At 32.3% G+C, this 27,893-nt stretch overlaps 2 protein-coding genes across 4 annotated transcripts in view; both read right to left on the bottom strand.

Annotated features, from left to right (window-relative positions):
- Positions 1 to 1,327: 1,327 nt before the first annotated feature.
- On the bottom strand, positions 1,328 to 6,903 carry LOC111038061 (cilia- and flagella-associated protein 44-like). The gene is made up of 10 exons (XM_022320986.1): positions 6,749 to 6,903; positions 6,064 to 6,229; positions 5,850 to 5,989; positions 5,449 to 5,743; positions 3,779 to 4,117; positions 3,363 to 3,605; positions 2,760 to 2,885; positions 2,488 to 2,676; positions 1,904 to 2,403; positions 1,328 to 1,573 (listed from the first exon to the last, which is right to left on the bottom strand). The coding sequence occupies exons 1-10, from the start codon at positions 6,901 to 6,903 to the stop codon at positions 1,354 to 1,356; spliced, it is 2,373 nt and encodes a 790-aa protein (XP_022176678.1). The 3' UTR covers positions 1,328 to 1,353.
- Positions 6,904 to 12,665: 5,762 nt separating this feature from the next.
- The window catches only part of LOC111038060 (fibrillin-2-like), a 38,662-nt gene continuing 23,434 nt past the window's right edge, over positions 12,666 to 27,893 (bottom strand). For 2 of the 3 annotated variants that reach the window (XM_022320982.1, XM_022320983.1), the window contains 26 exons: positions 27,403 to 27,516; positions 27,190 to 27,324; positions 26,732 to 26,946; positions 26,411 to 26,549; positions 26,213 to 26,326; positions 25,702 to 25,860; positions 24,498 to 24,692; positions 24,290 to 24,418; positions 23,948 to 24,196; positions 23,207 to 23,352; positions 22,579 to 22,687; positions 22,332 to 22,496; positions 21,926 to 22,033; positions 21,533 to 21,825; positions 21,324 to 21,456; positions 20,886 to 21,131; positions 19,984 to 20,217; positions 19,273 to 19,398; positions 18,870 to 19,109; positions 17,231 to 17,493; positions 15,457 to 15,711; positions 14,710 to 14,835; positions 14,105 to 14,260; positions 13,856 to 13,945; positions 13,609 to 13,722; positions 12,666 to 13,235 (listed from right to left, as the gene is read on the bottom strand). In XM_022320982.1, the coding sequence (XP_022176674.1) occupies positions 13,014 to 13,235; positions 13,609 to 13,722; positions 13,856 to 13,945; positions 14,105 to 14,260; positions 14,710 to 14,835; positions 15,457 to 15,711; positions 17,231 to 17,493; positions 18,870 to 19,109; positions 19,273 to 19,398; positions 19,984 to 20,217; positions 20,886 to 21,131; positions 21,324 to 21,456; positions 21,533 to 21,825; positions 21,926 to 22,033; positions 22,332 to 22,496; positions 22,579 to 22,687; positions 23,207 to 23,352; positions 23,948 to 24,196; positions 24,290 to 24,418; positions 24,498 to 24,692; positions 25,702 to 25,860; positions 26,213 to 26,326; positions 26,411 to 26,549; positions 26,732 to 26,946; positions 27,190 to 27,324; positions 27,403 to 27,516 (4,475 nt within the window). In that variant the 3' untranslated portion in view covers positions 12,666 to 13,013. Of the gene's footprint in view, positions 13,236 to 13,608; positions 13,723 to 13,855; positions 13,946 to 14,104; positions 14,261 to 14,709; positions 14,836 to 15,456; positions 15,712 to 17,230; positions 17,494 to 18,869; positions 19,110 to 19,272; positions 19,399 to 19,983; positions 20,218 to 20,885; positions 21,132 to 21,323; positions 21,457 to 21,532; positions 21,826 to 21,925; positions 22,034 to 22,331; positions 22,497 to 22,578; positions 22,688 to 23,206; positions 23,353 to 23,947; positions 24,197 to 24,289; positions 24,419 to 24,497; positions 24,693 to 25,701; positions 25,861 to 26,212; positions 26,327 to 26,410; positions 26,550 to 26,731; positions 26,947 to 27,189; positions 27,325 to 27,402; positions 27,517 to 27,893 lie in introns of those variants that run through there. The other variant, XM_022320984.1, reaches the window with a different exon arrangement.

A 27,893-nucleotide genomic window follows, 5' to 3' on the forward strand; every position in this document is an offset into this window, starting at 1 on the left:
ATCGTTAAATCATTGTTATTGTTATTAGATCTCAAGGCAAATCCGTAACACGTGGTAGAATCGGTAGTATAGTAAATACATAATTGTTCTGAGTATATACCTATATATTTGATAATGATAATGAATGCGTTTCAGGCGCATGGAAACTATATGGTAATTTGCTCAGAATTATTTCAATAATGGAGAACACGAAAGACGATTAAGTAATTGTAAAATAAGTGTTTAAAGTGTAGTAAGTAAATACAAAGACTATTTTTATCATGTGCTAGACTTATAGCAGTGTTTTAATTTAGTTTAATTTAAAATATTGTATAATTATAGTAGGTTGTAGGTATTTTTGTATTTCTCATAAATATTGAAATGAGTTTTACAAAAAGTATTTGATTTTTAAATTCAATAAAAATGTTTTGTAAAGATATTTTTTTCGTTTGCAAAGAATTCGTTATGCTACAAAATAAAAAAAAACAATGATGCATACTTCACCCAGGTACATACTAATAATTATAATACCTATATAAGTAAGTAATAAACTAAAGGGGAATGGATGATTGTAAATAATGTGAAGCATTATATTATTATTATCCAATTTGTTGCCATAATTATTATATTAGGTCTTTACATGTATAGTTATGTGTCTAGCCATTTATTCGGTTACGATTGCTGTTCCAAAATGTTCAATATATGTGCATCAGACAACCACACAGTTGTGTACGCGGCAAGTAGTTATATCATTATATCAATATGTTTTTTTTATTATTATTTGTGCTGGTAACGGAGGAATAGGGTACATAGCTGTAAGTTTGTTAGAACATTTAGAACCGTTGAACCTACATATATTACACAGTTTGGTAACATTTTGTTATATTAGAAAAATCCCGTTTTGAGCCATATAGCGGTGGGAGAAAAATGTACTAATCCTCTGATAATTGTGTACGAATGGCCATCATTTGAAAAAGTTAGCGTGTAATTTTCTGGATCACCATTGAAATTAACTGCCGACCCCTGTTTTAGAGAATAATAAGTTACTTTTGTGTGAAACTGATTATAGTAACCTTAAATAGGGGTAGGTAGTTGAAGTTGTGACACGAAATATGCGGGGTCAAGGATGTGTTTAATTAAAATCAGTGAGCTCTTGCCTAAATTCAACACAGAATTTCTTTGTTAGAGATGATGGTCATTAATATTAGATCAAAATATAACTTTTAAGAGATTTCTTATGTATACTATATTTCTGTCTTACAAACTTAATTTTAATCATTATTGGTTTGATAATTTATTTATAATTTTAAAATGATGAGATTTTATTATATTACTTACTTACATCCAATACAAGAACACTTTTCGATGACTTAATTATTGAAATTTAAAACTAAAAATGTTACAATCATCGCCACAAGTGTATAACATACAGTTGTCTTGACTAAAACACAACATATTTACTCTTCCCGTCTCGTTGTCGTGAATAGAATATTCGATATAGTTGTCGAAATTTGATATGTCGTTGACTTTAACATTCGTAAGACGTATTCTACCATCAGCAAAGCCCATTAAAACTGTTAATGGATCAACTCCACTTTAAATCATAAAAAATAGACATTTTATTAAGTTATTAAAATTTAAAATTACTACAAGGGGAAAGGAATTGAATGAAGCTTAGCAAATGTTTGCAATTAAATAAAATATGAATTTAAAAATGTCTGTATTTTCTCGTAAGTATTTGTAAATAGAAGTAACTTAAAAAATAAACTTTGTAGGTAAGTACTAAGTAATAATACGAGATATGTTAAATTATCTATACATTGCAACATCACATAATTATTATATTATGTAAATGTCTATAGTATTCAAATATAACTATGTCAATATATTTATTTTGTGTTCCATTTAAGTGTACTGTACTTACACAATTTTAATTGCAGTTATTTGAGTATTATTTATGTTTGGTATCGTCACATATGCATTGGTCACTGGTCTGGATGTGTTCACATCGTATTCGTACAAATAGCCAGCGTCGTATCCATCAATAGACACCCATATGCCATTTTCTTTTGGAGTGTAAATGGCAAACAATACGGGGTTTGGTGTTGAAGGAATAAAGATTTTTGGTGGTTCTTCGTCTTCTTCGGAATCTTCAAAATATAACTCTTCATCGATGATGACATCGGGATCTTGTTGTCTGAGAAGTTCTAAAGTCTCTTTTTTCCTATTGATTTTATCATTTTTCTTTTCTGCCAAGTTCAACAAATATTGCTGTTGAAGTATTTCTGACTTGATGCTCACTGTTTTTATTACACGCGATTCGAGGTTCAATAAAAACGATTCTCTGGTGTACGTCGGACGACTTGTGGGAACATTCACTTCTACAATATGCCCACTAGCGCAACTTATCAATGCCATTTGTTTCTGAAATAAATAATTGAATATTTGAAAACCATTAGCTATTTACCACAACTAATTTTAAAGTAGACACATGAGAAATATTTTTACTTCTGAAGGTTTCCAATGAACAAAAGTGACTTTGCCAGGCATTGGAAAAAAACCAATAGGACTCAACTTGATAGGTCCGGTTTTTATTTTATAGACAAAAATTGTTTGATCATCACTTCCGCTTACAAGTGTTTTGCCGCTATTGCTTATCGACAAAAGTCTGATAGAACTTTTATGAGGTCTTGTGGTCTAAAAATAAAAAGCAAAAAATCAGATTCTCACTTCCATTTACAAACAATTGTTTATACTATCAGTAACAATAATCGAATTACTTGTATTTCCTCTATTTCGGAATGATTTAATATTTTTTTTTTTACTATTTTTTTAAGTGGTATTGTGATTACTCTCAAAATTCCAGTTTGAAATCCAATTATGAATACATCTCTCAAACAAGCTATCTAAAAATATATAATATAATAAATATATTATAATTATTTTTGTTACAGTTAAAAATTAAAATCATATAAGATAATATTATAAGAATGAATTGGACATGCAACCTTATCACACAGTCATTAATTGAATAATTAGTTGAGATCACAATATATACACATATAACATTACATATCAAATGACCCTTTGCATAATTGAGAAATCACCTTTCTCTTTTATACGCAAAAGACCACTACCCAGTGCGTTTTTCATGCATTAACATGGCCTACCCAATTTTATTTTTTATATAGTTCAAAGGATTATACAATTGGATTTAGTGAACTCAAAGTTGAAAAACAGGCTAAAAAGTTCGTTTTATAAAATTATCAATAACTGTCATAGGAAATTCTAGAGACCTGTAAAAAGTTCGATGTGTTGATGATTTCAAGTTAATATACAGCTCAAGTTAACCAAGTTTTACGGGAATACAAAAGTTAACTTACCGTCGACGGTAACCAAATCGACGAAGTGATTGGTGCTTTAAAATCATGGGTGAATATCAACTTTTTTTTGGTGACATCGTGCACGTGGAGCCAACCATCCAACGACGTCGATGCGATGAAATTACCGACGGGCGATGGTTGCAAAGAGGTTACTGTGTCGCCGTGAAACTTAGCCAACCTTCTTAGAGGTTTCGCGTCGCTCGACATTTCGATGTCGGCGAGCCACATTCCCCCATTGCCGTCCTACAGAAACGACAAAAACGAGAGAGTAAGATTTCGATATTACGTACAATCGCAGTGTAATGATATAATAATATATATTTAATATTATTCATCTATCGGACATCGATCACTCATGATTAAATTCATTATCTACTCAACTCGTGTAGCTAATAGATTCTACTGTCGTTAATTACCTGAATAAAATAGTCGTATGAATCGGGGTTGCGGTCGATCTTACACATACCCATGATTTTCGAATCACCGATAGAGTCCTGGATGTTAATCACGTAAGACGGTTCCATTTCCAGCACTCGGTCGTCTTCGGGTGGATCTGATTCTTCAACCGAACGGTAATTCCAAAATTTGATCGTCCCGTCCATGCTAACGCTCGTCAACAGGTCTTCGAGTTCGGAGAATAAAAACATGATGATAGGCGCCGAATGACACGGTTTTCTAAATTTATTTGTCACCTCGATCTCGATGAATTTTTCTCCCCATATCAAAATATTGCCCCATTCACAGCCAGATATCACCTGCAACAAACAGAGAAGACGGGTGTGTCACTCATCTAAAAACCACATAAGATGTCTGGTAGAAAAAAAACAGTACACACACATTGTCGGTTTATTGTTAAGTGAAATATTGCAAACTTATAACTAATGATAGTTATATAATAATGAGTTGAAACTTAAAACTTCAAATCACACAATGTATACCTATTAAGTATATTATGAATCTTTTTGGTTGGGTAATCTAACCTAACTTTCTTCTTTATCTATGATGTATTATTTTATTGCAAAACAAGAAATAAAGACATTAATATTAGGTGGGTATCATTCTAATCTGAATTGTGTAGTAGACTGAATTACAAATGAGTAGTAAAAAAATAATCCTGAATAAAACCGTCTTGGACTCTTTTGGTAGCGATGAGTGTTACTTTAATACGAGTACAATAGGTAAATTGGTTTGTGTATGCATAAAATGGTATCAATACAAAATTCATATAAAGTCATATTATATAAATGATAATTATGCTTAAAAAAATTTAAAACGTGGTATTTTCATGAATTTAACGGACATTGCATTAATTTTTCACCAACAGCCACCATCAAACTAACAAAAATGTATTTTATATTTTATTTTATTAGGATTTTACATTTTTTTGTTTTTGAATAAATATAAATTAAGTAAGTAATTAATGTCATAATTCTAATGAAAGCATTTTATAAATGTAACAGTTTTGAAAAATTTAAGTTTGTGTGGTTTTTGGATTCAATATCAATAATATTATATTGTTATGTACTTTATTAACAAATTATTATACTGATGATAGTATAGTCGAAGCTTACGTAATAATTGTGACTTTGGAAATTGAAAATGCAGGTATAATTTTACTTTTAAATTGAATGTTCTTAAAAAACAGACATGGGACAATCGATTGCAAGTTATTACAGTAAATCAGTTGAGCTTTTATTCCTGATAAGTTGCATTAAAAATGACTTCTATTCTTAATTTAAAATTTATATTTTTAACTTACCTCATTTCTGTAAGTATATATTATGCAATACACTAATGCATCTTTATTTTATATGTGTATGTATATATATATTCAATAACGTGAAATAAATTTTACTAAAAACTGTTCATAGGTATCTTATGAATGCGTTTGGTGTTTTTTAGTGCAGTTATTAACTGCAGCTAGCTATAGTCGGTGTTAATGATCCAACTCAAATTTAATTTATCATTGCAATCACTACGAGATTAATGTGTACATATATTCATGATACGTCATACTATATACCTCAATTCCCAATTGTAAATAAAAATAATTACTATAATTGTTATTATGTATACATGATTTTACTTTTTCATCGGGCATTGAGAAAATTCCAATGACGTTTGATATTTCCGTTTTTACGAAGCGTCCGAGCTCACCTAGGAGCTTTAATCCAGTAAAAGTTTTGGCCATTTTCCAGAATTTTAAGTGTCCGGATCCTCCGGTTACCAAATGGTCGGGTATAAAGTTTGAAAACCTACAAACGTATACATCTTGAGTGTGAGACTTGGTCCTCAAGACTATTTTCGATTTTTTCCAATCCCAAATCGTAAGAGTATTATCTGGTGCTGCTGCTTGTGAACACAAGTAGTCACCGTTTTGGCTGTAAACAAAAGTTTAATTTGTCTTATACTTTTATGTCTACTTATATAATATTACTATCGATAAATAAAATATAGTGAAAAATCAACATTAATTGTTACACACACCTGTACGACAAGCAATTTACTTTTTGTTTAGCACTACCTTTGAGCACGCTAACTATTTCAAATGATGGCCATTCGTACACAATTATCAGAGGATTACTACATTTTTCTCCCACCGCTATATGGCTCAAAACGGGATTTTTCTAATTTAACAAAATGTTATCAAACTGTGTAATATAAGTGGGTTCAACGGCTCTAAATGTTCCAACAAACTTACAGCTATGTACCCTATTCCTCCGTTACCGGCACATTTTCTAAAACTCAAATGTCCGTCGTCGATATCAAACATATTGATATAACTACCTGCCGCGTACAAAACTGTGTGGTTGTCTGCTGCACATATATTGAACATTTTGGAACAGCAATCGTAACCGAATGAATGGCTAGACACATAATTAGATGTAAATAAATAATATAATAATTATGGCAAAAAAAATGGATCTGAAGCTACATAATATTATTCTTATCAACAATCATCTATCCCCCCCCCCCAACTTATTTTATTACTTAGGTATAATAATTATTAGTATGTATCCTTATTAGTTTATGTTAGTATTAATAAACGATAGCAGTAGAGGGTAGTATTGTTCACACAGAGTCTCCTCTGCTGTCCGTTAAACGGAAAAAAGGTATAACCATTGAATATTCACATGTACATCATATAATATCGAACCTAAATATTAAAAATAGTATAAGATTAATTTTCAGAAATATGAAATAAAATATTTTTAAAAGTTCAACACGTGAATGTCACAGAAAATAATAATTGTTCGTTAATTTCCAAAATTTACCGAAATAGTTGGCTACGGGATTTTCGCTATAGATTTTAACCAAAGTTAAATATTTAGGTAATTAAAAGTAATGTGTAAAAAACTGATTTGATCTAATAATAAATAGATTACTGGATTTGTAGTATATTTTCATCCATCGTACATCCTTCACTTTGGATTGGTTTGGATATGAGATCACTACTTTTATAAAAAATATTGTCATTCGTTTGAATACTTTCAATCGATTCTTCGACGATCTGCTCATCATTTTCACTATAATTGGTCATTTTGGTAAATTCAAGATTTATTATGTTGTACGAATTAATGTAACGATTAATAAAAGATTTTCTGCTAAAATAAAAACAAACAGAATAATAACAGTGATGTTATGTTGCTAAATGTAACTATAGCATAAGTTAGTAGTTATATTGTGCCAGATTGCATAGCCAATGAATAAACATTCAACGAATTATTTGTGAGCGAATGTCAGTCTCTTAAACATGATGTAGTTACTCATGGGTTTTCCATTAAATTAATACATTTTTCATTTAAATTGATATTAATATACTATTAATAAGTTTGTTAGCAATATTTGTTCTTACCGCAATCAAAAAAACATCGTTACAATTTATTGTTTTGTAAGCGCTTAAAGTTTAAATTTTTACCAAAATATAATATTTATGAATATAAAAAAAACCTATTTTATGGCTTTCAGTATTTACAATTCGGTTATTCCTTTTCAGGAACTAACAGTACATTGTTGTAAAAATATCGCTGAATGTAATGATGATATGTGTAAAAAAATTTCAAGGGTCCAGTCTACCAGATATCTAGGTATAACATTTGACAGTAATTTAAAGTGGAATTTACATATAAATAATATAGTAATGAGGCTACGTTCTTCACTCCACAAATTTTATAAACTAAAAAATATCCTGCCTGTCAATATATTACGCAATATATATTTAGCTCTATATCAATCAGTGTTCCAATATGGATGTTTAGTGTGGGATGGACTGTCCGAAATTTATTTAAAGCCATTACAACTTCAACAAAACAAAATAATAAGAATCTGTTTAGATAAAAAAAACTATGGTAGGCTCAACAAATCAAAATTATAAAGAGTTTAAGGTTTTGCCTATTAGATCGGTTTACAAAAAAATTGTGATATTTTGGTTAGATACTAACAGAAAAACATGGTTCAATACAGAGTTATACAAAAATAAAAGACAACACAGGGCATTAGATGCATTAGTAAATTATGTAAAAACAACGTGTGGTCAAAAATTCATAGACTACCTTGGGCCTACTACATTCAATTCATTGGATTATGATATAAAACAGAAATTACAATACTATACAAACAAAATTAAAAAAAAAAAATTAATTAATGAATGGTTATTGTGCAACTTACCTTAAATCAAGTTCTTTTATATTTTAAGTTATGTAAATAATTTTAATCTATATTTGTTTTAGTCGTGTATGTTTGAATATAATGTTATTTTATAGTTTTGTTTTTTTCATGTACAATTTCTAGAAAAATGTATATTGATATTTGTTTATTTAGTTTTATATGTATTTAAAATCTTAATTTAATTTAGTATAATTTCTTTTATTAATAATTATATTACATAATTTAATAACTCTCTATCTCCAACACAAGCTTTGCTTAAAGGAGATAGATAATCGAAAATGTTATCTATAAAAATAATTTATGTATTTTCTTTCTTTTCGATAAATAAAAAAAAAAAAAAAAAAAATTTGTAGTTGGTTTAAGGCACACTCAATAATTATTGAACAGCTGCAGATCAACTTACCCTTTGGCTTATTATTTTTTTAAACAAATCCCCAATGCAGATCGTTGCTGAATAATTCTACAATAAATACAATTTTATTCATACAATAATGGTCCTTTAAAATTTAATTTAAATTTATGATATTAATTATTTTTCGTACAACAGTATTTTTATCCAAAGCTATTTTTTTTTTTATATATAGATTTAATAGATTTTTATTTTTTAGTAACTACATATTAGTATATTACTTAATTTAATGAATACCTAATGTATAAATGTATAAAAAAAAATTGCGGCATAGTAACAGAAACGAAAAATACTCTGATTTTTTACTAAGACGTAGCTTAGACGAGCTTCTAATTTCATTTTCTTATTAAGTTATAAATATTTCCTATATTGGGTTTCTTTTTTGCTTTATTTATACAAAGTATACAATTTTTTTCTAAAATGTTCGTTGCACATTTTACAAATTTCAAAAGTGTTCAAGACAATTAAAAATTAAATTAATATTTTTATAACCAACATATTATGTTTTTTTTCACCTATAAATTAATATATATCATTTTAAAAACAGTAAAAACACTCAGATGAACACAGTAAGTTCAATACTTTGGTTAGATTTATTCGGATTTAGAGACTATTCTTTCATAGTGGTCGATTGTTAAAAATTAATCATAAGTGCCGACTTTTAGACTTTTATAAGTGCATAATATTATAGATACCTATAGGTACTCATGCCATTCTCGCAGCTTGTATATCCTCGTTGTTTTCTTTTTTATACAGTTGCAACTTACGAGACGTGTTCTCTGCCCTGATAATACCCATGTACACGTATATCAAATTCAATGTTTATAAGAAAATATGAAATTTTAAAAAATGCGTTTAAGAAAAACTATGTTTCACAATCATTCAATATATTATAATATTTGGATATATTAGAATACGAGGTTTATAGGGACCGTGTGAAAATACTTACAACTACACGATTGTTATTAATTATTAGTTATTATAATGTATTGTAAAATATACGAGGCGCTCACCTATACCTACGGCGTATGAAGACGGGGTGGAATATAATAAAATAAACGACAAATCGCAGCAGCTATACATAAGACAAGCATAATACACATTTATAATACCGCATTATAATACGTATCGTGTCATACGATAATAATATTACACATAATATTACCTATGTGTAACACCGACACACGCACACGACTCACGGAAATAACAGTAATATTATAATATCATAATGGACGGTGGCGGCGGCTTTTCGTCATCATTAATCTTACCGTTGTCAATGGACCGTTTTATATTATTTCCACTGCAGCGGGCGACGGCTATTTGTCACCCGGACGGATACTATACGCACACACCGACGGGCTGGTCTATCGGTCGGTACCTATGTAAGTCGTTAATCACGGGCTCCAACAAAGTCACGGGGACGACGGTGACAATAATAATAATAATAATAATAATAATAATAATAATAATAATAATAATAATACGTCATACGGTTAGGACGATTGTAGTACTGCAAAGGCATTCAAGTCCCCAGAACGGTACCTACACGCAATATTATTGAATCGTGTATACGACGCTCAGTCGTGTGTCGTCCGGAGGCGAGTTTTGTATAAAATTTGTCTTTATAATAATAATAATATTATCGTTATTATACGCGTATATCTAGTATGGGTCATTACACAGCAAAGGTATTATATATATATACAAAGCTGGTCGCCGGCTTATTATGGTCGAGCGCGGGAAATATAAGTAATCCGCCCCCCCCTCCCAAATCCCAATCGTTATTAATTATCATTTAATGGCACCCGTGTGATCGTTTTGTATTATTATCGAACGATATTATGCGTGTAACCGACGACGCCGCAGCCGTCTTTGGGCACGGTCCGAAAAATCGCAGCCGCCGATGTGTGTCGTTCGCGGGAAGGGTGAGAGAACTGTAACATTAAGAACTGTGTGCATTAAGACTTACGAGACGGACCGTAATAATATTACCATTAATTGTCGTGTCCTTAGAATCACAAAACCTAACCTTTGCCGAAGTAGGGCGATTGATTTTCCCAAGTTTGAGAAGACTTACAAATATTGGAATTAGAATTACATATTATAAACCGTTACAAATTAAATAATAATCTTCAGTACCATTCTAGAGTCAGTAAGACAAAAATACTTCGATGGCGGTGTTGGAGTTATTCACAACAATTGTCACACCAGTACCGCCATGACCCCATTGATTTTTGATTTTTCCTGATCTCATAGGAAGGTGTTCAAAAGTCGAAATTAAGATAAAAAATCGTTACCAATTAAATCAATTAAATAACAATCGAATTTTATACTTTCAATTTACTTTGATAGTAATAGCAGGGTAATAGGTAGACTTATTTTTTTTTTTTTACAGAAGTTGCACATTATTCAGTATTTACCTTTTCTTAATTTTCGTTTAAGCATTTCCTCCCCAGACATTTCCACCTGTCAATTCGTGTGTTAGTTACACTTGCCCTGGTTTTGTGAAATTTTTAGCAAATTAAGTCTCGTTATGTTGTGGAACACGTTCCTGGGCTTTTTATATTTTACCATATTCTATGAATTTAAAATTATAATTAAATTATTACTAATAATACGATTAAAATTACAATATTATACTCATTGCACAAAAATACAATTAACATGATCTTATTAGATATTTCACACATTATCAGTTATCACTCACAAAGTCACATCCAAAGGATAGGTTATTATAACAATGTAAGTCATGAATATCTACGGTACTCACACAAGGTTATTACCTATGTATTTTGAAGATTCCCGCTCCCTACCACCAATTCTACACACAAAATGTATAGTACCAGGTACCTATAATAATACCGTCGACTAAACTTTTTTGCCATAAATGTCCATACCCATTAATAATCCGATATTTTTAAGCAAACCCGAAATTTTTCCACCATCTAGCAAATTGGTTCGGTGTTTATGTACTTGTTATAATGCATAGCTATATTTGTACACTGAATATCATTATAATATTGTTTCGCGAAAGTGATAATTTATCATTTTTAAATTGAATACCGCCGTTTGGCGTCAACCTTATTCTTCATGATTTATGGTCAAAAGCTTTTAAACAAATATTGTACCGAAATATTAATAACCTGGTAAATCATCGTTATTTTTTTTTTACGATGAAAGTTTAGAGTTAAGTGCTCGGGAAGACTAATATGGCAACATTACATTTTACCAATGTATACGGTTAAGTTTGCGTTTGTTTAAACGACTATATAATAATAAATATTAATATTAATATATATTTATAATAGAACAAGCTGCAATAACAGGACGTATAATATTAAAGAGGACAAGCAAGTGCAGACTTGTAACAAATTATATTATAGCTATAATATTTCGTCTTGGCACTTTCATAGGTTTTATCGTTAAAAAAAAAAAACAAAAGCTTTCAATAAAACGATAGAATATTATTATCGCGTTGTTATCTAAAATCTAAAGGCGCGTATTAATAAAATATAACTCGTCTCAATGCATATAATATTAATTAAACATGGAAGGTCGATTTTAAAACGTTTTCATTTATTATTAGGCATAAATGATATAAATATTTTTAATAAGTTACAGTCATTATACATATTTTATAATAATTACGACTATTTTACATGATATAAAACTATTTATTTAATAAAATGTCCTTACATAATAATATTATGCACTACCTATTATATTTTTTGGATACGATAAAATATGTAATGTGGATAAGGCGACTTAGAAAATATTAAGATAACTATTATGTGTTTACGAAAACACATAAATATAAAATAATATTAAAATAGAATTTAATAATAAATTATATTAACATAAAATAAAAGTAATACAACGATTGAACACGAAATGAATGAACTTGTTACGACGATATACAAATTATATACACATTACGCATATATTATAATATAATTATAAAAATACGAATTAAGATGTATCGTTAAATAGGTGTAGTAATACAATTCAGAAATTTCAAATTATTTCAAATTATTATAGATAATCTTCAAATGTCAGGTATTTTAAATTCCTATCCGATATAAAATATTTTAAGCTACAGAGGTGATATTAAAGCTGTATTGAAAGATATTTTGATAAGCTTGATAATGAGAAGATATTTTGTCAGTGGTAATATCATCTTAATTTAACCAGATATATTACTTAGTAAAATATCTAAAACACACGTCAATTACTCTCTCATCGGATTTTTTTTTTATCGAAATCCATTGTAATGATATAGAGGTGCATGTATAAAGTATTACCTTTGGTTTTCGAAAAATACTAGCCGTATATACTGATATCGTTTTTGACTTAACTTTGGACGAATAAATGTATCATTCGGAATCTATAGTTAAATGCAATAACTTACTAATAAGTACCGATAGCTGATAAATACTATAAGTAAACTAATATTGGGTAGAAATTACAATAGTACCGCGAGTTCTAAATTTGATTAATTTTTTAATTGATCATAAACCTGTCGATTTGGATACATTTTTCGGTTTAAAATAAGAGAATGAAAAAAATCGGGTGGTTTAGTTTCCGGACACTATCAGCTTGACGTGCAAAATTGGAAGTTTCTGGCGTTCGGTTTGGCCGTCGGCCGCAGTGCGCTGACTGTCTATGGCCAAGTGATATTTTCCGGGTTTTCTGGGATTCCGCCGGAAGTGCAATCCCCAAATGCCTTTGGAGTTCCGTTTTATCCGGAACTTGTTAGTTGAGTCACCGGTTGGCACCAAGAAGTAATTGTAATTTTCCTGGAAATGAAAACGTAAAAAATATTTGATAAAAAAAAAACCGAATTCAAGTCTCCCATTCGGGTTTGGTAAAGTTATCAGGTTGTCGTATGTGTTCTCACCCTTTTCTACATCTAATAGGGAGTGTATTTCCAAAACTCTCTTCTTAGAAGGTACTTGCTTACAGGCTACATTATATACTTACCTTTTTGTAACATTTTTGTTTCTAAACCCAACGGTTTAACTTTATATATTATGTATATACTAGTCGTAATCGGCTTAGAAATATTTTAGACCTCATATTTTGTATTTTTGTTTCCTAATAATTATGGCTAGCCATATTATGATAATAAATAATTATCATGTTGAGAAAATAAAATACTTAAACACTTACCTTGACGGCTGGAAGCAGTTTCAAAATACGAGTGTTTCGTTTAGCATCAGACATTTTCATTCTGATGGTCTTGTGAACTCCATCGTCCCGGTGGTGTCTGTGCTTGTGTATCTTCTGTAAAACAATGGATACATTTTCGTCAGGTATTGGTTTATTTTGAAATCACGTATTATGATTATACCAATATTAGGTTGCAATAATATAATTGTATTATAATTTTAACCAAAATTATTTTACGGAAACTTACCATGAGGTGATCATCGTTGTTGTCCACCGTGATAATTTCCGACGATACGTTTGTCGTCCTCCTATGACGAAGTCTACCATCCCCATTTATCTGCGTGCACCATTACATAAAAAACACATTAACGAGTGAGTTATACATAGACACACATGCACTTTGCAGTATTCTTGTATGTATTATTCCTATATGGTATATATTCAATCGAAATATGTTCTAACTTACAATAAAAAATAAGTATACATGTTTACTTACCTTGCACGAGAAACAGCCCTCGGTCGATATTATTTTTCCACCCGAGCTTTTGGGATACAACTCTGGTTCTATAGGAAACGTCGGGATGTCACCCAGATCTGGTGGTCCTATGTTGGAGCCACTGGTCAGTGGACTTATGGTCGATAGACAATGACCCTGCAATGACAAATTACAGGGTAAAAAAGTAGTATAAACAAATCTTGCTGACGGAGCCTCGATATATTTTATAACTTACTAACGTATACAATGTCGAAATATTAAGTGTGGACTGTACTTATCATAGAACTCGGTTCATATTGCCTCCCAAATCTTAAACATGGATAAGCAAATTTCTCTACTCGAACTGCCTATTATTTAGTAGGCAATTTGAACGTGCCCGTATGTGTATTATAATTGTTTGGGTTCACGGACATTTTTATGTGTACAAATATAATCATGGTACAGTTCATAAAAACCATTTTAGTTTTTAATAATTAATAATAAATGTCGATACTAATTATATGGTCTGTCAAAGCAGTATGCAAACAATGTCGTGAACCTTTCCATGATAACCTCGAATAACATACATCCTGTGTATTATAGTGTAATATTGTGAGCATATATACCTGGCCAATCCGTTGGTAGCCTGAAGGACATCCGCAGGAGAAACCTCCATGTCCATGTGGAGTGCAACCGAATGCACAAGGACTCCCGTAGCATCCTATTCCGCCGCCACCGCCTCCACCGCCATGCTGCGAAATACATAAATATTGATAGTAATCATAATTCATATTATTGCGAAACTACACGGAAAAAGTCATAAGTAGACTTACTGACAGTCACGGCTATTTGATCGCTTATAGGAACATATAAATTATATTATATTATTATTAGGCGACAGTGATAGGTACTAGACACGGTTAATGGGTATGAACATTTAGAGAACACCAATGTTTATCCTTATGTGTTATCGATTTTACGGATAACAGGAAAACGTCGTTGAAATTATTTACACAAGGTGAATTTAAAATTTGGTTTGAAAAGTAAAAGGACAGTATTCTCTTTGAAAACTGGGTACAAATCAAATACAAAAAACATTATTAAGTTTGAAATTAATAATAATAAAATGAAGATCAAAATGATAACCTGTGAAAGCTATAGTATAAAAAGTATACTTTAGTTATTGTACACCCGCAGATATCTATGACGATTATTTATTTTGAAATTGGCAAAAAATTTTTAGAATATTGTCCTTATGGCTTATAATTATATCGTTTTCGACTTCTATATCGACTGAAACGTGTAAATCACAACGTATACTTTACAGATATTTTATATGGACATGAAAATCGTATTGCAGACCCATTTCATACCTGAGATGATGTCGGTCTGCCGTTACAACCCTGTGATGCACCGTACTGAGGATCGTAGATCTGTCCATTGGCGCACACGCACTGGTAGCCACCGGGCGTGTTGATGCAGTTAAGGTTGGGGTCACATGGTGAGTCGAGGCACTCGTTGATATCCACACACTCGCCACGGTAGCCCGACTTCCGGAAACCCTTTGGACATCCACAATTATTGTTCCCGTTCGCGGTGGAAGTACCGTTTTGACCATTTTGAGCACTCTATAAATACGAACAAAAATGAGGTATATAATAATATTATTTTAGTACCTATCAAAAAATGATTTATTTATTTTTAAGAACTATTAGGAATTATCAGCAAATAATGATTATATTAATAATAATTAAATTCCACCAACAAACTGACTGAATTTCACAACCGCAGTCTGAGCCGCGGGACTTTGTGCCTAAGATCCGTCGCCGCATCGACAGTCGATCGATATGAGAATAATATTAAAAACACACTTACTCGCACATCCATCGCATTTGGACATGTAATAGTAATATTATATTGGTGACTGGTGACTGGTAACTGGTTACATTATTTACACTTCTGGTAACGCCATGAAATTGTGAAGGTGGCTTAATAGGTACTATAAGTGAAGAAGTGATAGTGCGGAGCAAGTCGCAAAATATATAATACGTTTAATAAAATGTATTTTTCTTTTCCATAGGCGACTCGCGAATACTTATCGAATAAACATTTTAACAAAATAATCCCAAAAGCTATAATAACCTGTGCTTAAACCATTACATAAAACAACTTATCACAATAGGTATTGATCGACACATATAAAATTGCTCGTGTATAAAATAATTTCCATATTGTTTGCGAAATATATCCACTGGGTTCGGCCAACATATTCTCCAATATCGATTCAGAAATTCGTTTCTTTTACATACCTATCATGCCCTACTAACCTAATCAAATATCCAGATGTAATATTGATGGATGAATCATAATTCTAACCGGAATTCTAACATTTTGCGAATTACGGAGTCATAATATATTATGATGTCCCTACGAATATACAAGACGTGTCAAGGTTAATACTGCTATTATAGAGAAGTATTACCATAGGCAGAGATCCTTTGAAATATTGAGGGGGCTCAAATAGTTGGTAGCAAAAAAACCCGTGGGGGCTTTGCCCCCACACCCCCAACAATTTTTTATATTTAATAACTCATTAAAATAATTAAAAATTCTCATTATTATACCTACTAATTAGAATACTCACAAAAAAAGGAAAAATGAATAAAATACAATTGCCATTTTTAACTTAATTGTATTAACCTATTACACTTTTTTTCAAATATATTTAAAATAGTGTCATTTAGTAAAGAGTTAGTTTTATCTTTTTCAATGTATATAATAGCCGGAATAGCTCACTATGATATCAGGCATCAGCCTAGTTATTATCGTTTCTCGTGAAATAACAACAGTAAGAAATACTAGTCCTTATTAATTATTAAATATAGTTTTTGGATACAAACAAAAACAAATTTACATAAAAATTTGATGTAAAATTCTTATTTGTTCCAGTTTAGGTATTTATTTAATATTAATAATAATAAATTATCCCTAAAACATTCTGTAATCTGTATAAAAGTATATTTTGTTTCTTAAATATTTAGGGGGGCTTTAACTTCAAATTATTTATTTATAACCTATGAGTATTACTGTATTTTGATCGATACGTATGCATGATAATATTATAAAATTTAAATAAATCCGTAGTACCTGATGATCATGACACCCGTTGTTGTTGTTGTTGTTGTTGTTGTTGTTGTTATTGTTATTGCCGGGAACATTCTGATTGCAGTCAAGTCCGATGCAATCGATATGGTGATTCTTCGATTGTAATTGCTTTGGATCCACGCAACGAGTACCGGTGCTGTCGAGCTTATAGTGCTTCGGACACAGACACCTGTAACTTCCCAAAGTGTTGACGCAATTTCCCGGCGACGGGCATAAGTTGGATTCTTGCCGACACTCGTCGATATCTACTCGTGAACAGAGTTGTGGTTCAAGTTAATCGTAAAATAATATAGTTATTAATTATTATTAGATAGATATATATTATATATACTATACTCCGTTCCAAAAGAGAATATACCAGGCGGCGACCGGATTCCGTCTGGCGACGCGCGTCTCGCACGTAACGTCGTAACGACATAGTCAGTGATGAGTGGAAGGCAAAAAATGGTCTAAGAACTGGTCTATTATTCTCTTTTAGGACGTAGTTTAATATAATAAGTAGGTACAGTACAATGGTGAAGTAAATTTTTAGAAAAATTATGATACCTATTGAACCTATATTATAATACACTATACGAATCTGTCGGTCTATTACTTGCTCCTCCATGTTCCAACTATTGTGAACTGACATAAAAATATGGATTATAGAGGTGATAATATGTGAGTCACCTCCAACTGTAGTTTTGAAATTCTATGGTAACACTTGATAGGTGTATAATGTATTATAGATAATTTTTAGTTGGTTTACATGTTTTATTAAACTTTAGAATTCACCACCGTCTAAATTACGAGTACCAAATTGTATATTAATATAAATATATAATATTATAGTCTTTACATAATATTATTAAAATTAATTATCATTATACACCTATGACTGTCACACTTTAATACTACTAAAAAGTAAAAATACTAATAAAACATTAAAAAATATGTGTTTGATATAATATTATACTATTATAGTTATTATAAAAAGGCTTTGAAATAACACGATTTAATAAAACCAAATTGTGTAAACGCGAGCTCTATCTACCGGACAATAACATTTCAAACGACTCGCGCAATATATTCAGCCGAGATTTTTCGGTAGATGGCAGCCCACAATACTGTATTTCACGACATAATAATATTTTTAAACAAAATTATTCTAAAGCATAATATTGAAATTATTGTAAATCTAAATAGCCAACATTAATGCCGATTATTTTTATGGATTACAAATTAATTTTAAATGAAAAATTATGATTTATATTTTAAGATACAAACATCATTCCTTCAAAAGTATTTTACGAATTTACTTAAGTAGGTATTCTGGTATTGTTCTAATTGGGTTGCTCTAAAATAAATAAAATAAATAAATAAAAAATAAAATGTTCCTGAATACGGAGTTCAGAACAGAAATTAAAACGTTAAAAATAATCTGAGAACCATAAATCAGTCTTGAATTTAGGTCGGTATACATACAAAGCCACTCACTTAGTGACGGATTAATCGACTCGAAAAAGTTTAAGACTTAAAAAAACGTTCTTAACAACAAAATAAATCAAAACGATGTGAGAGTGGGTAGATAAAACTTAATACTTGATACTGCGGTATAAACTATAAGATATAATATAAGTACCTGCACAGTGATCTCCGATCTGTCGATAACCAGGTTGGCATCCACACTTGTACGACCCGTGGGTGTTGATGCACAGTTGTTGGCAAATGTGTTGGCCGGTAGTGCACTCGTCCAAGTCACGACAAGTGGTGTTGTCGGGATTTAACACAAATCCGGCGGGACAGCCGCAAGCGTATCCGCCTTCCAGATTCTGGCAGGACATTTCGCACGGCGACGGGTTGAGAAGGCATTCGTTTACGTCTGAAACACATTATATACACATGCATAAGGCATAATATGTGCAAGGTTATGAACTTCACGATCTGCCGATTTGCCAGAGCTGAAGTCCAAACGGGACTTACACGAGAAAAATAATCTCTGACCCAGTCATGATATTATACAAGACGACAAAGGATTCACTTACCGTTGCAATGCGTTCCGGTGTGATCGACTTTGAAAGCCTTGTTGCAACTGCATCTGTACGACCCCAGAGTGTTTATACATCTACCGTTGGCGCACAAGTCTGGTAAAGTTTCGCATTCGTTTATGTCTGTAAAACATGTAAATTAGACTTTCATATATCACACGGAATACGAGGTGGTGTATTATAGTGACGATAGCTGCAAGTAATAACAATGTTATATAAATATACAAATTATAAAGCAAGGTTGGGCGAAAGTTCATTAAATTGTTTATAACTCGTTAAGTTGACTGTATGGAAAAATAGTAAGCTACGGGGAAGTCAGAAAAAGATGCATATACTTCTTTCCGTCTTCTTCACTAAACAGATATTTAAAATTTGAGGTTTTATAAACGGCAAAACAATATTTTTATAGTTCAGTATTTATAATATATACTTTATAGTTTATACAAAAGCTATGAGCAAAAGTTCATATCGCAGAAACATAATTTCAAAGTACCTAATATATTTATATTGATTGTTTTTAATTTTTAATGAAAATAGAAATTTATAACACATTATACCTAGGCACATTTATGTAACACGACTAAAATAGTGTATAATAATTATTAATAGTCTATGTTAATTTTGATACTGTCAAATGTCAACTAATAAGACGGTCACCTAAAATATTATGTTTTATCCATCGCATATAATATCATGACCACAACTCACCTTGACCGTCGATCGTGTAACCAGATTCCAAGCACAGTTGTCTGAACGAATCTGAAGACGGAGAAGGACACGGTTGACACTGAGGTCCCCAGGCGGCGGCCATCGAGCAACAGCAGTCAGCTTTCGTCACGGATCTGTAGGCCACGGCGCCCGTGACGTTTCCGCCACTCGTGCCGCCGTGACTGATACACCTGCCGTTCAGCAAATGTCTGTAGCAAAATCCGACTCTAGAATCTTATACACGGAATCGAAACGTTATTAATCGGTCCAACACATTGTAACCGTGTCACGGGTAAAGGACAACGTTATTATTATTATTATTATTATTATTGTTACAGGATGGTTCACCAATAATTACCAGCTTTTATCCTGTTTTAGTCCTTTAATCACACGCATTTATTAAAATTCAACCCATACATTCACAACCAACCTATTCTAATAATCCAAAATAATATTTAACACAATGAAATACAAAATATACATTTAAATCAGTCATATTTATAGTCAAATACTAAATTGCTATTTTATTCATACATGACCTATATTCTAAAAACATTGACAACGTACTATAACAATTATTTAGATACATGAAAAAAATCGTTTGGAAATCGTAGGCAAACAATAGCTTTTTATTTTGAAAACAGATTCGCATAAAATTGGGCATACAAAACTTTTTAAATGGCATTGGGAACGAATTATTTAATAAGGGATAGTAGTACAATATATTACGAAGCATTTGAAAGATCAGAATTCTAATAAAAATGAAATTGAAAAATTGTGGCTAGCATATTTTACTATTGTAAGCGAACTGCCAAGTATCATATTAATGATGTAGGTAAGTACACCAGAAATTGTATGCACATATTATTATTATCATCGTTGTTGTTTCTGCAATTACTCACCTATACACTGTTTTCCGTCGTAACTGGTCTTGAACCCGTCGTAGCAATCGCATTTGTACGTGCCCGGCTGGTTGACGCAATATCCGTTTTGGCAAACGTTCGAGTTTTCAGCACACTCATTGATGTCCCTGCATTCGTCCGAGCCGACTTGAGCGTAGCCCTCAGGACAGATGCACGCAAAAGACCCGATCAGGTTCTTGCACGCGAATTTACAATTGTTCGCCGGCGTCACACACTCGTCAACGTCTATGAGGAGAGAGTAATATTGAGAGTTATTTTTAAATTTAATGTCATAATCATTATTTTTTAGTTTTTAATTATTGTAATTCACGATACTATAAAAATTAAAAAGTAAATACACATCATAAGAGAATGTCTAAATACATATTATATATAATACATAATTATTATATGTAAGTGTTATGTTTTTGGGCATACCTTGGCAGTGTCTACCATCCGGTGCCAGGGCATATCCGTACGGGCATATGCACCTAAACGATCCGGGAACGTTGTGACAACGAAATGCGCACTGATTGGACATTTCCAGACATTCGTTGACATCTTCGCAGACCTAAGAAAATACAAAAGTTTAACCTTGGTCACTCAAATTATCGAGTAAAAAAGATCGAAAAGACCGTTTGGCTTACCTGGGTCGGCCCCGGCGCAAATCCGTCAGCACAGATGCATTCAAATCCACCCTGCAGATTCGTACACGTTCCGTTTCCGCAAATGTTTACGTTTATTTTGCATTCGTTCTCGTCCATGCATTTTTTACCTGTCGAATCCAAAACGTAACCAACTGGGCACTCGCACCTGTAAGATCCATCCGTGTTTATACATTCACCCCCGTCACAGGGGTTTGTCATAAAGTCACATTCGTTCAGGTCTTCGCCCTTGTCTCCACGACCAATGCCCTCAGGACACAGTTTTGCAAACGCATCTGCACAACCGATGAGAAATTGAAATACAAAGAATAATGGTAAAAATAATAAGAAAAACGTATGATAACATTATGTTAAAATAAGGGTATGTGTCTTTACCACTTCCAGGTTTCGGGCAAGCCGTGCAGAGCCTACCCCATCCGCCTCCCGCCGAACAACAGCACTCCTTCTCCGTTATCCTCTGTTTTCTAGGAGCCAAGCAGTTGCCTACAGAACGCGATACAGAATAGTATAATTATAATATTATATATTGTTAAATGACAAATTATTCAGTTAGACTGAAATCCAGGGACATACGAGGACAACATTTAGTATGGAGTCTTTGGAAAAATGCATTTACAATGTTACTATAAAGTTATTATTTTTACATTAAAAACTTTTTCAACAAATCAAAATATTTTGAGTTTACGGGGCACATTACTGCAGAGGGTGAGGTTTGACCAACCCCCTGCTATTTGACATCTATTATTTTTAAACCGTTACACGAATAAAATATTATACTGACCAGATAAAAATTTATCGTAACAGTGGTCTTGTCTGGTGTCTATACATTTCATGCCGTTGGAGCTGAGCACGAAACCTTCGGGACAGTCACATATAACGCCGCCGTCTGTGTTCATACATGTACCTCCATCACATATACCGGACATTTCTTGACATTCATTGATGTCTTAGAAAAAAAAATGTTTTATAAGTAGATGTTACTCTTTGAAATAAAAAAAAAACGTAGATATAGGTATATTTGTGCTAACCGATACACGAGTTTTTGGCGGCCGACAGCCGGTATCCGGGCGGGCAGGTGCACAAAAACGATCCCATCAGATTTTGACATCTCCCCGGCTGGGGACAAGTGTCCGGTATCTGAAATAATTTCGAATTCGCTATACATTTCGATTATTTGCACACAGATCTGAGTTCGTCAATAAATGTATGCCACCCAGATATTATGGCGATGTGTGAGATTAAAAATGTCAATTACGATACTTTTAATATTTAAAAAAAAAAATGATTTATGTCACAACTTTTTTTTGCATTATATTAGAATATTACGTAGTCAGTATAATAGATAAATTATCACACTACTGTTATAATGCAATATACAAAATATAGTACTTATTAGTACTATAATTAATAAACATTATATACTATACTATTATTATACATAGTATAAATATAGTATAGGTACTAATATACTATTCAATTAAAATCATAAATATTGAAAATCTTGATTCCGACACTAGACCTAATGCTTAATGTCAGTTGTACATCGAAGAACCGAATAAAATAGTATTATCTGGAATCTATAACAGTACACTATTTTTTTATAATATTATTATAACTCGCATCATTTATGTTGAATAATTTGAGTGAAATAATTACCTCAGTACATTCATCAATATCCCTGCAATGTTGGCCGTCGGTTGATAGAATATATCCGGAAGTGCATTCACAGCTGAACCCACCCATAGTATTCTTACATCGACCGTTTCTGCACAGGAAAGGCATCATTCTACACTCATCCACGTCTGCATGATAGTAAAAAATATCAATACAGTGAAAATAGAATAATTTATTAATTACTACTTATTAATATATTTTTAATTGTTTAAATTTGTTGCATTCGTTTTCGGTATAGACATAATCGATTTCAATTTTATATAATAGGAGTTATTATAGTATACACACATAATATGGAAAAATTTGATATATTGTATATTATATTATAATGTTAAAAACAATATTAAATTTTGATTTTTACATCAAAACGTTTGGACATAGATCATTATCGTGCCAGATTATAAGAGCCTAAAAATATGACTCATAACCATTTGCATTGCGATGGATTGCAGGCTCAATAAATAAATTCTATGCTTAATATTAAACTCGTAGGTATAATAATAATATTAAACCGTCTGAATAACCCAGGTTTGCCCTTGTAGATTTTTTGGGGCATCTCGGTTTGAGTATATCTCAGTTATAGTGTTCCTCAGTTTGCAGACAAATCGGCGTCAGTGTACCTAGATTGTAAAATAATTCGACCTAGATAGGCGATCGGTATTTGCGAACCGGATTTAGCACTTGGTATATTTTTTAAGGTACTGTCTAAAGTTTAGGCATTACCTATGCAATCGTTATTGTGACTGAGTTTGAACCCGTCGAAACAGCTGCACTTGAACGATCCCACGGTGTTGAGACAAGTGCCGTTGTTGCACACGTTCTGATGACGACTGCACTCATCTACGTCCACACACGTGTCGCGAGCCGCAGTGAGCGCATAGCCGTTGTGACAGGTGCACTGAAAACTGCCGTCCAGATTTGAGCATTCGCCGTCCCGACATATTCCATCCCGCTCGTAGCACTCGTCGACGTCTGTTTGAGAAAAGCGTCATTATTATAATAATGCCTACTCTCATTTATTTAGGTACGGCCACAACAACGGCGGCAGACGCTGCGACGACTCACCCACACACTCTCTGGCGGTCGACCCGAGCTTGTACCCTTCTGGACACTGACATTCGAACGAACCGGGAGTGTTGACGCACTGAGAGATACCCCTACACGGAGCTGGTATGCGCAGACATTCGTTGTCGTCTAAAACAAAAAATAAAAATGTTCCATATCGATTAAGCGCCGCAGGAAACCGCATCGTAAGCTCATAACGCTCTCGCACCGATGCATTGATGGGAGTTGGCGTCGTACACGTATCCACCGTCGCACGAACAGTGGAAGCTTCCGGGCGTGTTGACACAGGATCCGTGGTTGCACATGTTCGGCATAAGTGCACACTCGTCAATTTCTTCGGTCCGGTTGGTCATCGGATTCATGATCAAGCCCGGTCTTGAGCCGCATAGTAATAAGTATTCCTCTTGAGAACGCAGAAAAAAAAAACAAAAAGATACTGTTAGAAAATTCCAAAAGGTTGGTCGTTAACTGCGGTTAATCGTGAATATAAATTATAAATATAAATGAGTTGCTGTCAACGTAACATTATGTTATAATGTTAATAAATTAATAAATTGTGTAATTGAGATAACTACGAGTATATAACTGGTATGTACTATTATCTAGTTATTTAAAGTAAGTCATATACAGAGTTGATTTAAAAATGTATATACTATATATTATTATCTACTTACATATAGTATCAGTTTTATATTCAATGATTGGTTGAAACTGAATAAAATCGTTAAACGCTTTAGGTATATTTATATACAAATTTCACTATTATTATATTGTACCTACGTTATGTCTGTTTTTGTATAATATTTAGTTGTATATTTATATTAAAAAGATAGGTTTAATCGTTTACATGATACCTATGTAAAAATGTTGACTAAATCAACTCTTAGTTTGCTAACATTCACGAAAATATTTATTGCTGAATGTAAGAACAAATTTGAAATTGTAGTTTAAAATAAACAATCTTTTGTTGAACTTATTTGCTTCAAGCTTAATAAAATTATTCACTTAATTGATAACTTTGAACTTTCACTATATTATATAAACAGCTATCCGTATTAACTCAACTTTATTAATAACATGTTTCAGCCCTGCTTAATATAACATAATACGTATTTATGATTTATAGTGTTCATTGTTCACCCAATTTGGAAATTTGTTTTTGATTAATATTTTTTAAATAAGATTCTAAGCTTGATAAAAAAATTTAAATCGTTCAATTATATATAATATATTATATTGATATTATATATATCAGCAATATTCAATTTAATATTGAGGTAGCTTATACATAAACGTCTCAAACGACGAAGTTCAATCAAACAGTTGTTAAATAGTACGTTTCAAAGTGTTTAAGTGTGGCGGGTGAAGTACGTGCCAGGATAAAACTAGCTAGACATACGTATAATACTTACTAGTACTGGACGCCGGACAAGGTTGACACGGCAATCCCCAGGCTTGGCCCATCGAACAACAGCAGATCATTCGAGTTTGACTGTTAGACATGGGCACAGAACACTGGCCGTTCGTGTAATTCAAAAAGCAGTTGTCTTTCCGCATATCCACGCATTCCTCTGCAAAAACGCAATAACAAGATAAGATGTTATTACATAATTTAGAATTACTGTCGATCAAATTAAACCAAATAAACGCTGAGTACAATTTATAGTACATGGCTTATCTGGAAGATAAACCTATAATATTATACACGAGACAATTTATAGGTTTAAATTAAACGTGATTGCCGTATAGAATCTAAACTCGTCCAGATACGCTCTATACAGCTAAATACATATATTTGTATACGTTTCTTGTCACATGATCGGATTGAATTATCATAATTCATAAATAATAATAATCATTATTATTATTAAAATAGTAAATTATGATAGCATTGCGACAACGGTCGTGCATTACGGCACTCACTTCCGTTTGGCAGGAGCATGTATCCGTCGGGGCAAACGCAACGATATGTGCCGACTTCGTTCGAACAGAATCCCACGCCGCAGACGTCCGGGTTCTCGTTGCACTCGTCTACGTCTAAAATAGGCACGTACAAAGGCAAAACGGAATTAAATATACGAGTGCACGTGGTGCCTGATCAGCGTGTGCTTCTTACGTTACCATAACAGAATGTACTGGTGTTGTCGAGACGATAACCTTCGTTACACGAGCACATGTAACTCCCAAACGTGTTGGTGCAGTGGCCGTTCGTGCACAGGTTGTCGTGCTCCTCACACTCGTTGACGTCTTCGAGTATCACCTATTTATTGTTGAAGCGACGATACAACAATGTGTTTCAATACAGGTACCCGAAACATTTGTTTATGAATAGTCTTATTATATGGGTGATATTATACAGGCTTATAGAGTACGGGATAATAGGTACCTCTAATAGTATGATAATGCTATAATCAAAAGGTATTTAATATTATTATGATTTACCGTGGTCGGGTTGGGCCTGTAACCCGTTCCACCGGGACAGAGAGTCTTGTACTCTTCCGTTTCCACTCCCGGGCACGACTCACACTTGGAGCCCCAGGCCTTACCCACGGAACAGCAACAAGTGGCCTTCGACACGGCTGATCCCATCTCGTGATGGCAGAGTCTCTGCCCACCTCGATCTTCCACTTCCATGTAGCAACGTCCTTCTCTCTTATCTACGGTTTTTGGTAAATATTTTAATAAACATTTTTATTACCTTAGTATATTTTTTTTTAAGTAAAATATATATTATAATTATTTTAAAACATCGACTTCAGAACGATATAGAAATAGATCTCTGTAGAATATTTACACAATATTTTTAATACTACTTAGTAATACTAAAATTATCGGTTTATACGTTTTAGAGTTTATTCATTAGTCTGAAAATATTTAAGATGAACAATAATATCACGAACCGACACATGCGTTTCCGGCCGGAACTAGTTGATAATTAGGCGGGCATTTGCATGTGTAATTGCCTTCGTTATTGATGCATTCACCGTATAGACATGCTTGGGGACTTTCACACTCATTTATGTCAGTGCAATTTCCTATACATGACATTTTTAGAAAATAAATATGCTGGATATCATTTTAATTGAAAAAAAGACATTGAAAATAAATGTTACCTCCCGTGTTGTCCAATTGGTATCCTCCACTGCATTCGCATCTGAATGTCCCAAATATGTTTTCACAATTGCCATACACACACAGGTTATTGAACATGTGACATTCGTTTATATCTATTTAAATATATTTATTCTTTCATTATAATTAGAAAATAATGCAATCTATGTATACAAATCTAAGACTTATCAGTAGAAGTTTTGCTTTTTAGAGATGCTGACCGTTAAGAAATGTATTGATAATTTTTTTTTGCGATAAATTATATAGTGTACATTTTAAATACCTATCAAATTAATTTATTTCAGTTTATTTTAAATAGATGACCGTTTTAAAACTATAGTGAATTATATTTCAAGTATAAAAACTTAAATGTTTAGATACCGTTACACTATTGTTAAAGTACCTATACTCTAAATATTATTAAACCTTTTGAAAAATTATATTTGCATTTTTTAATCTTTTGATAACTTTTGATATTTAACTCTCATCAATC

This window comes from Myzus persicae, unplaced genomic scaffold (genome assembly GCF_001856785.1).
Source record: "Myzus persicae strain clone G006 unplaced genomic scaffold, MPER_G0061.0, whole genome shotgun sequence".
NCBI lineage: Eukaryota > Metazoa > Arthropoda > Insecta > Hemiptera > Aphididae > Myzus > Myzus persicae.

Bases quoted from the DNA above. Each gene is read 5' to 3' on its own strand.
- LOC111038061 (XM_022320986.1), bottom strand. From the start codon at position 6,903: ATGACCAATTATAGTGAAAATGATGAGCAGATCGTCGAAGAATCGATT. The intron at 5,744-5,849 runs GTGTGTGTAACA...TTTTGTTTACAG, and splicing joins GTAAATTGCTTGTCGTACAG to CCAAAACGGTGACTACTTGT. The intron at 2,886-3,362 runs GTAAGTTAACTT...ATATATTTTTAG, and splicing joins CGATTTGGTTACCGTCGACG to ATAGCTTGTTTGAGAGATGT.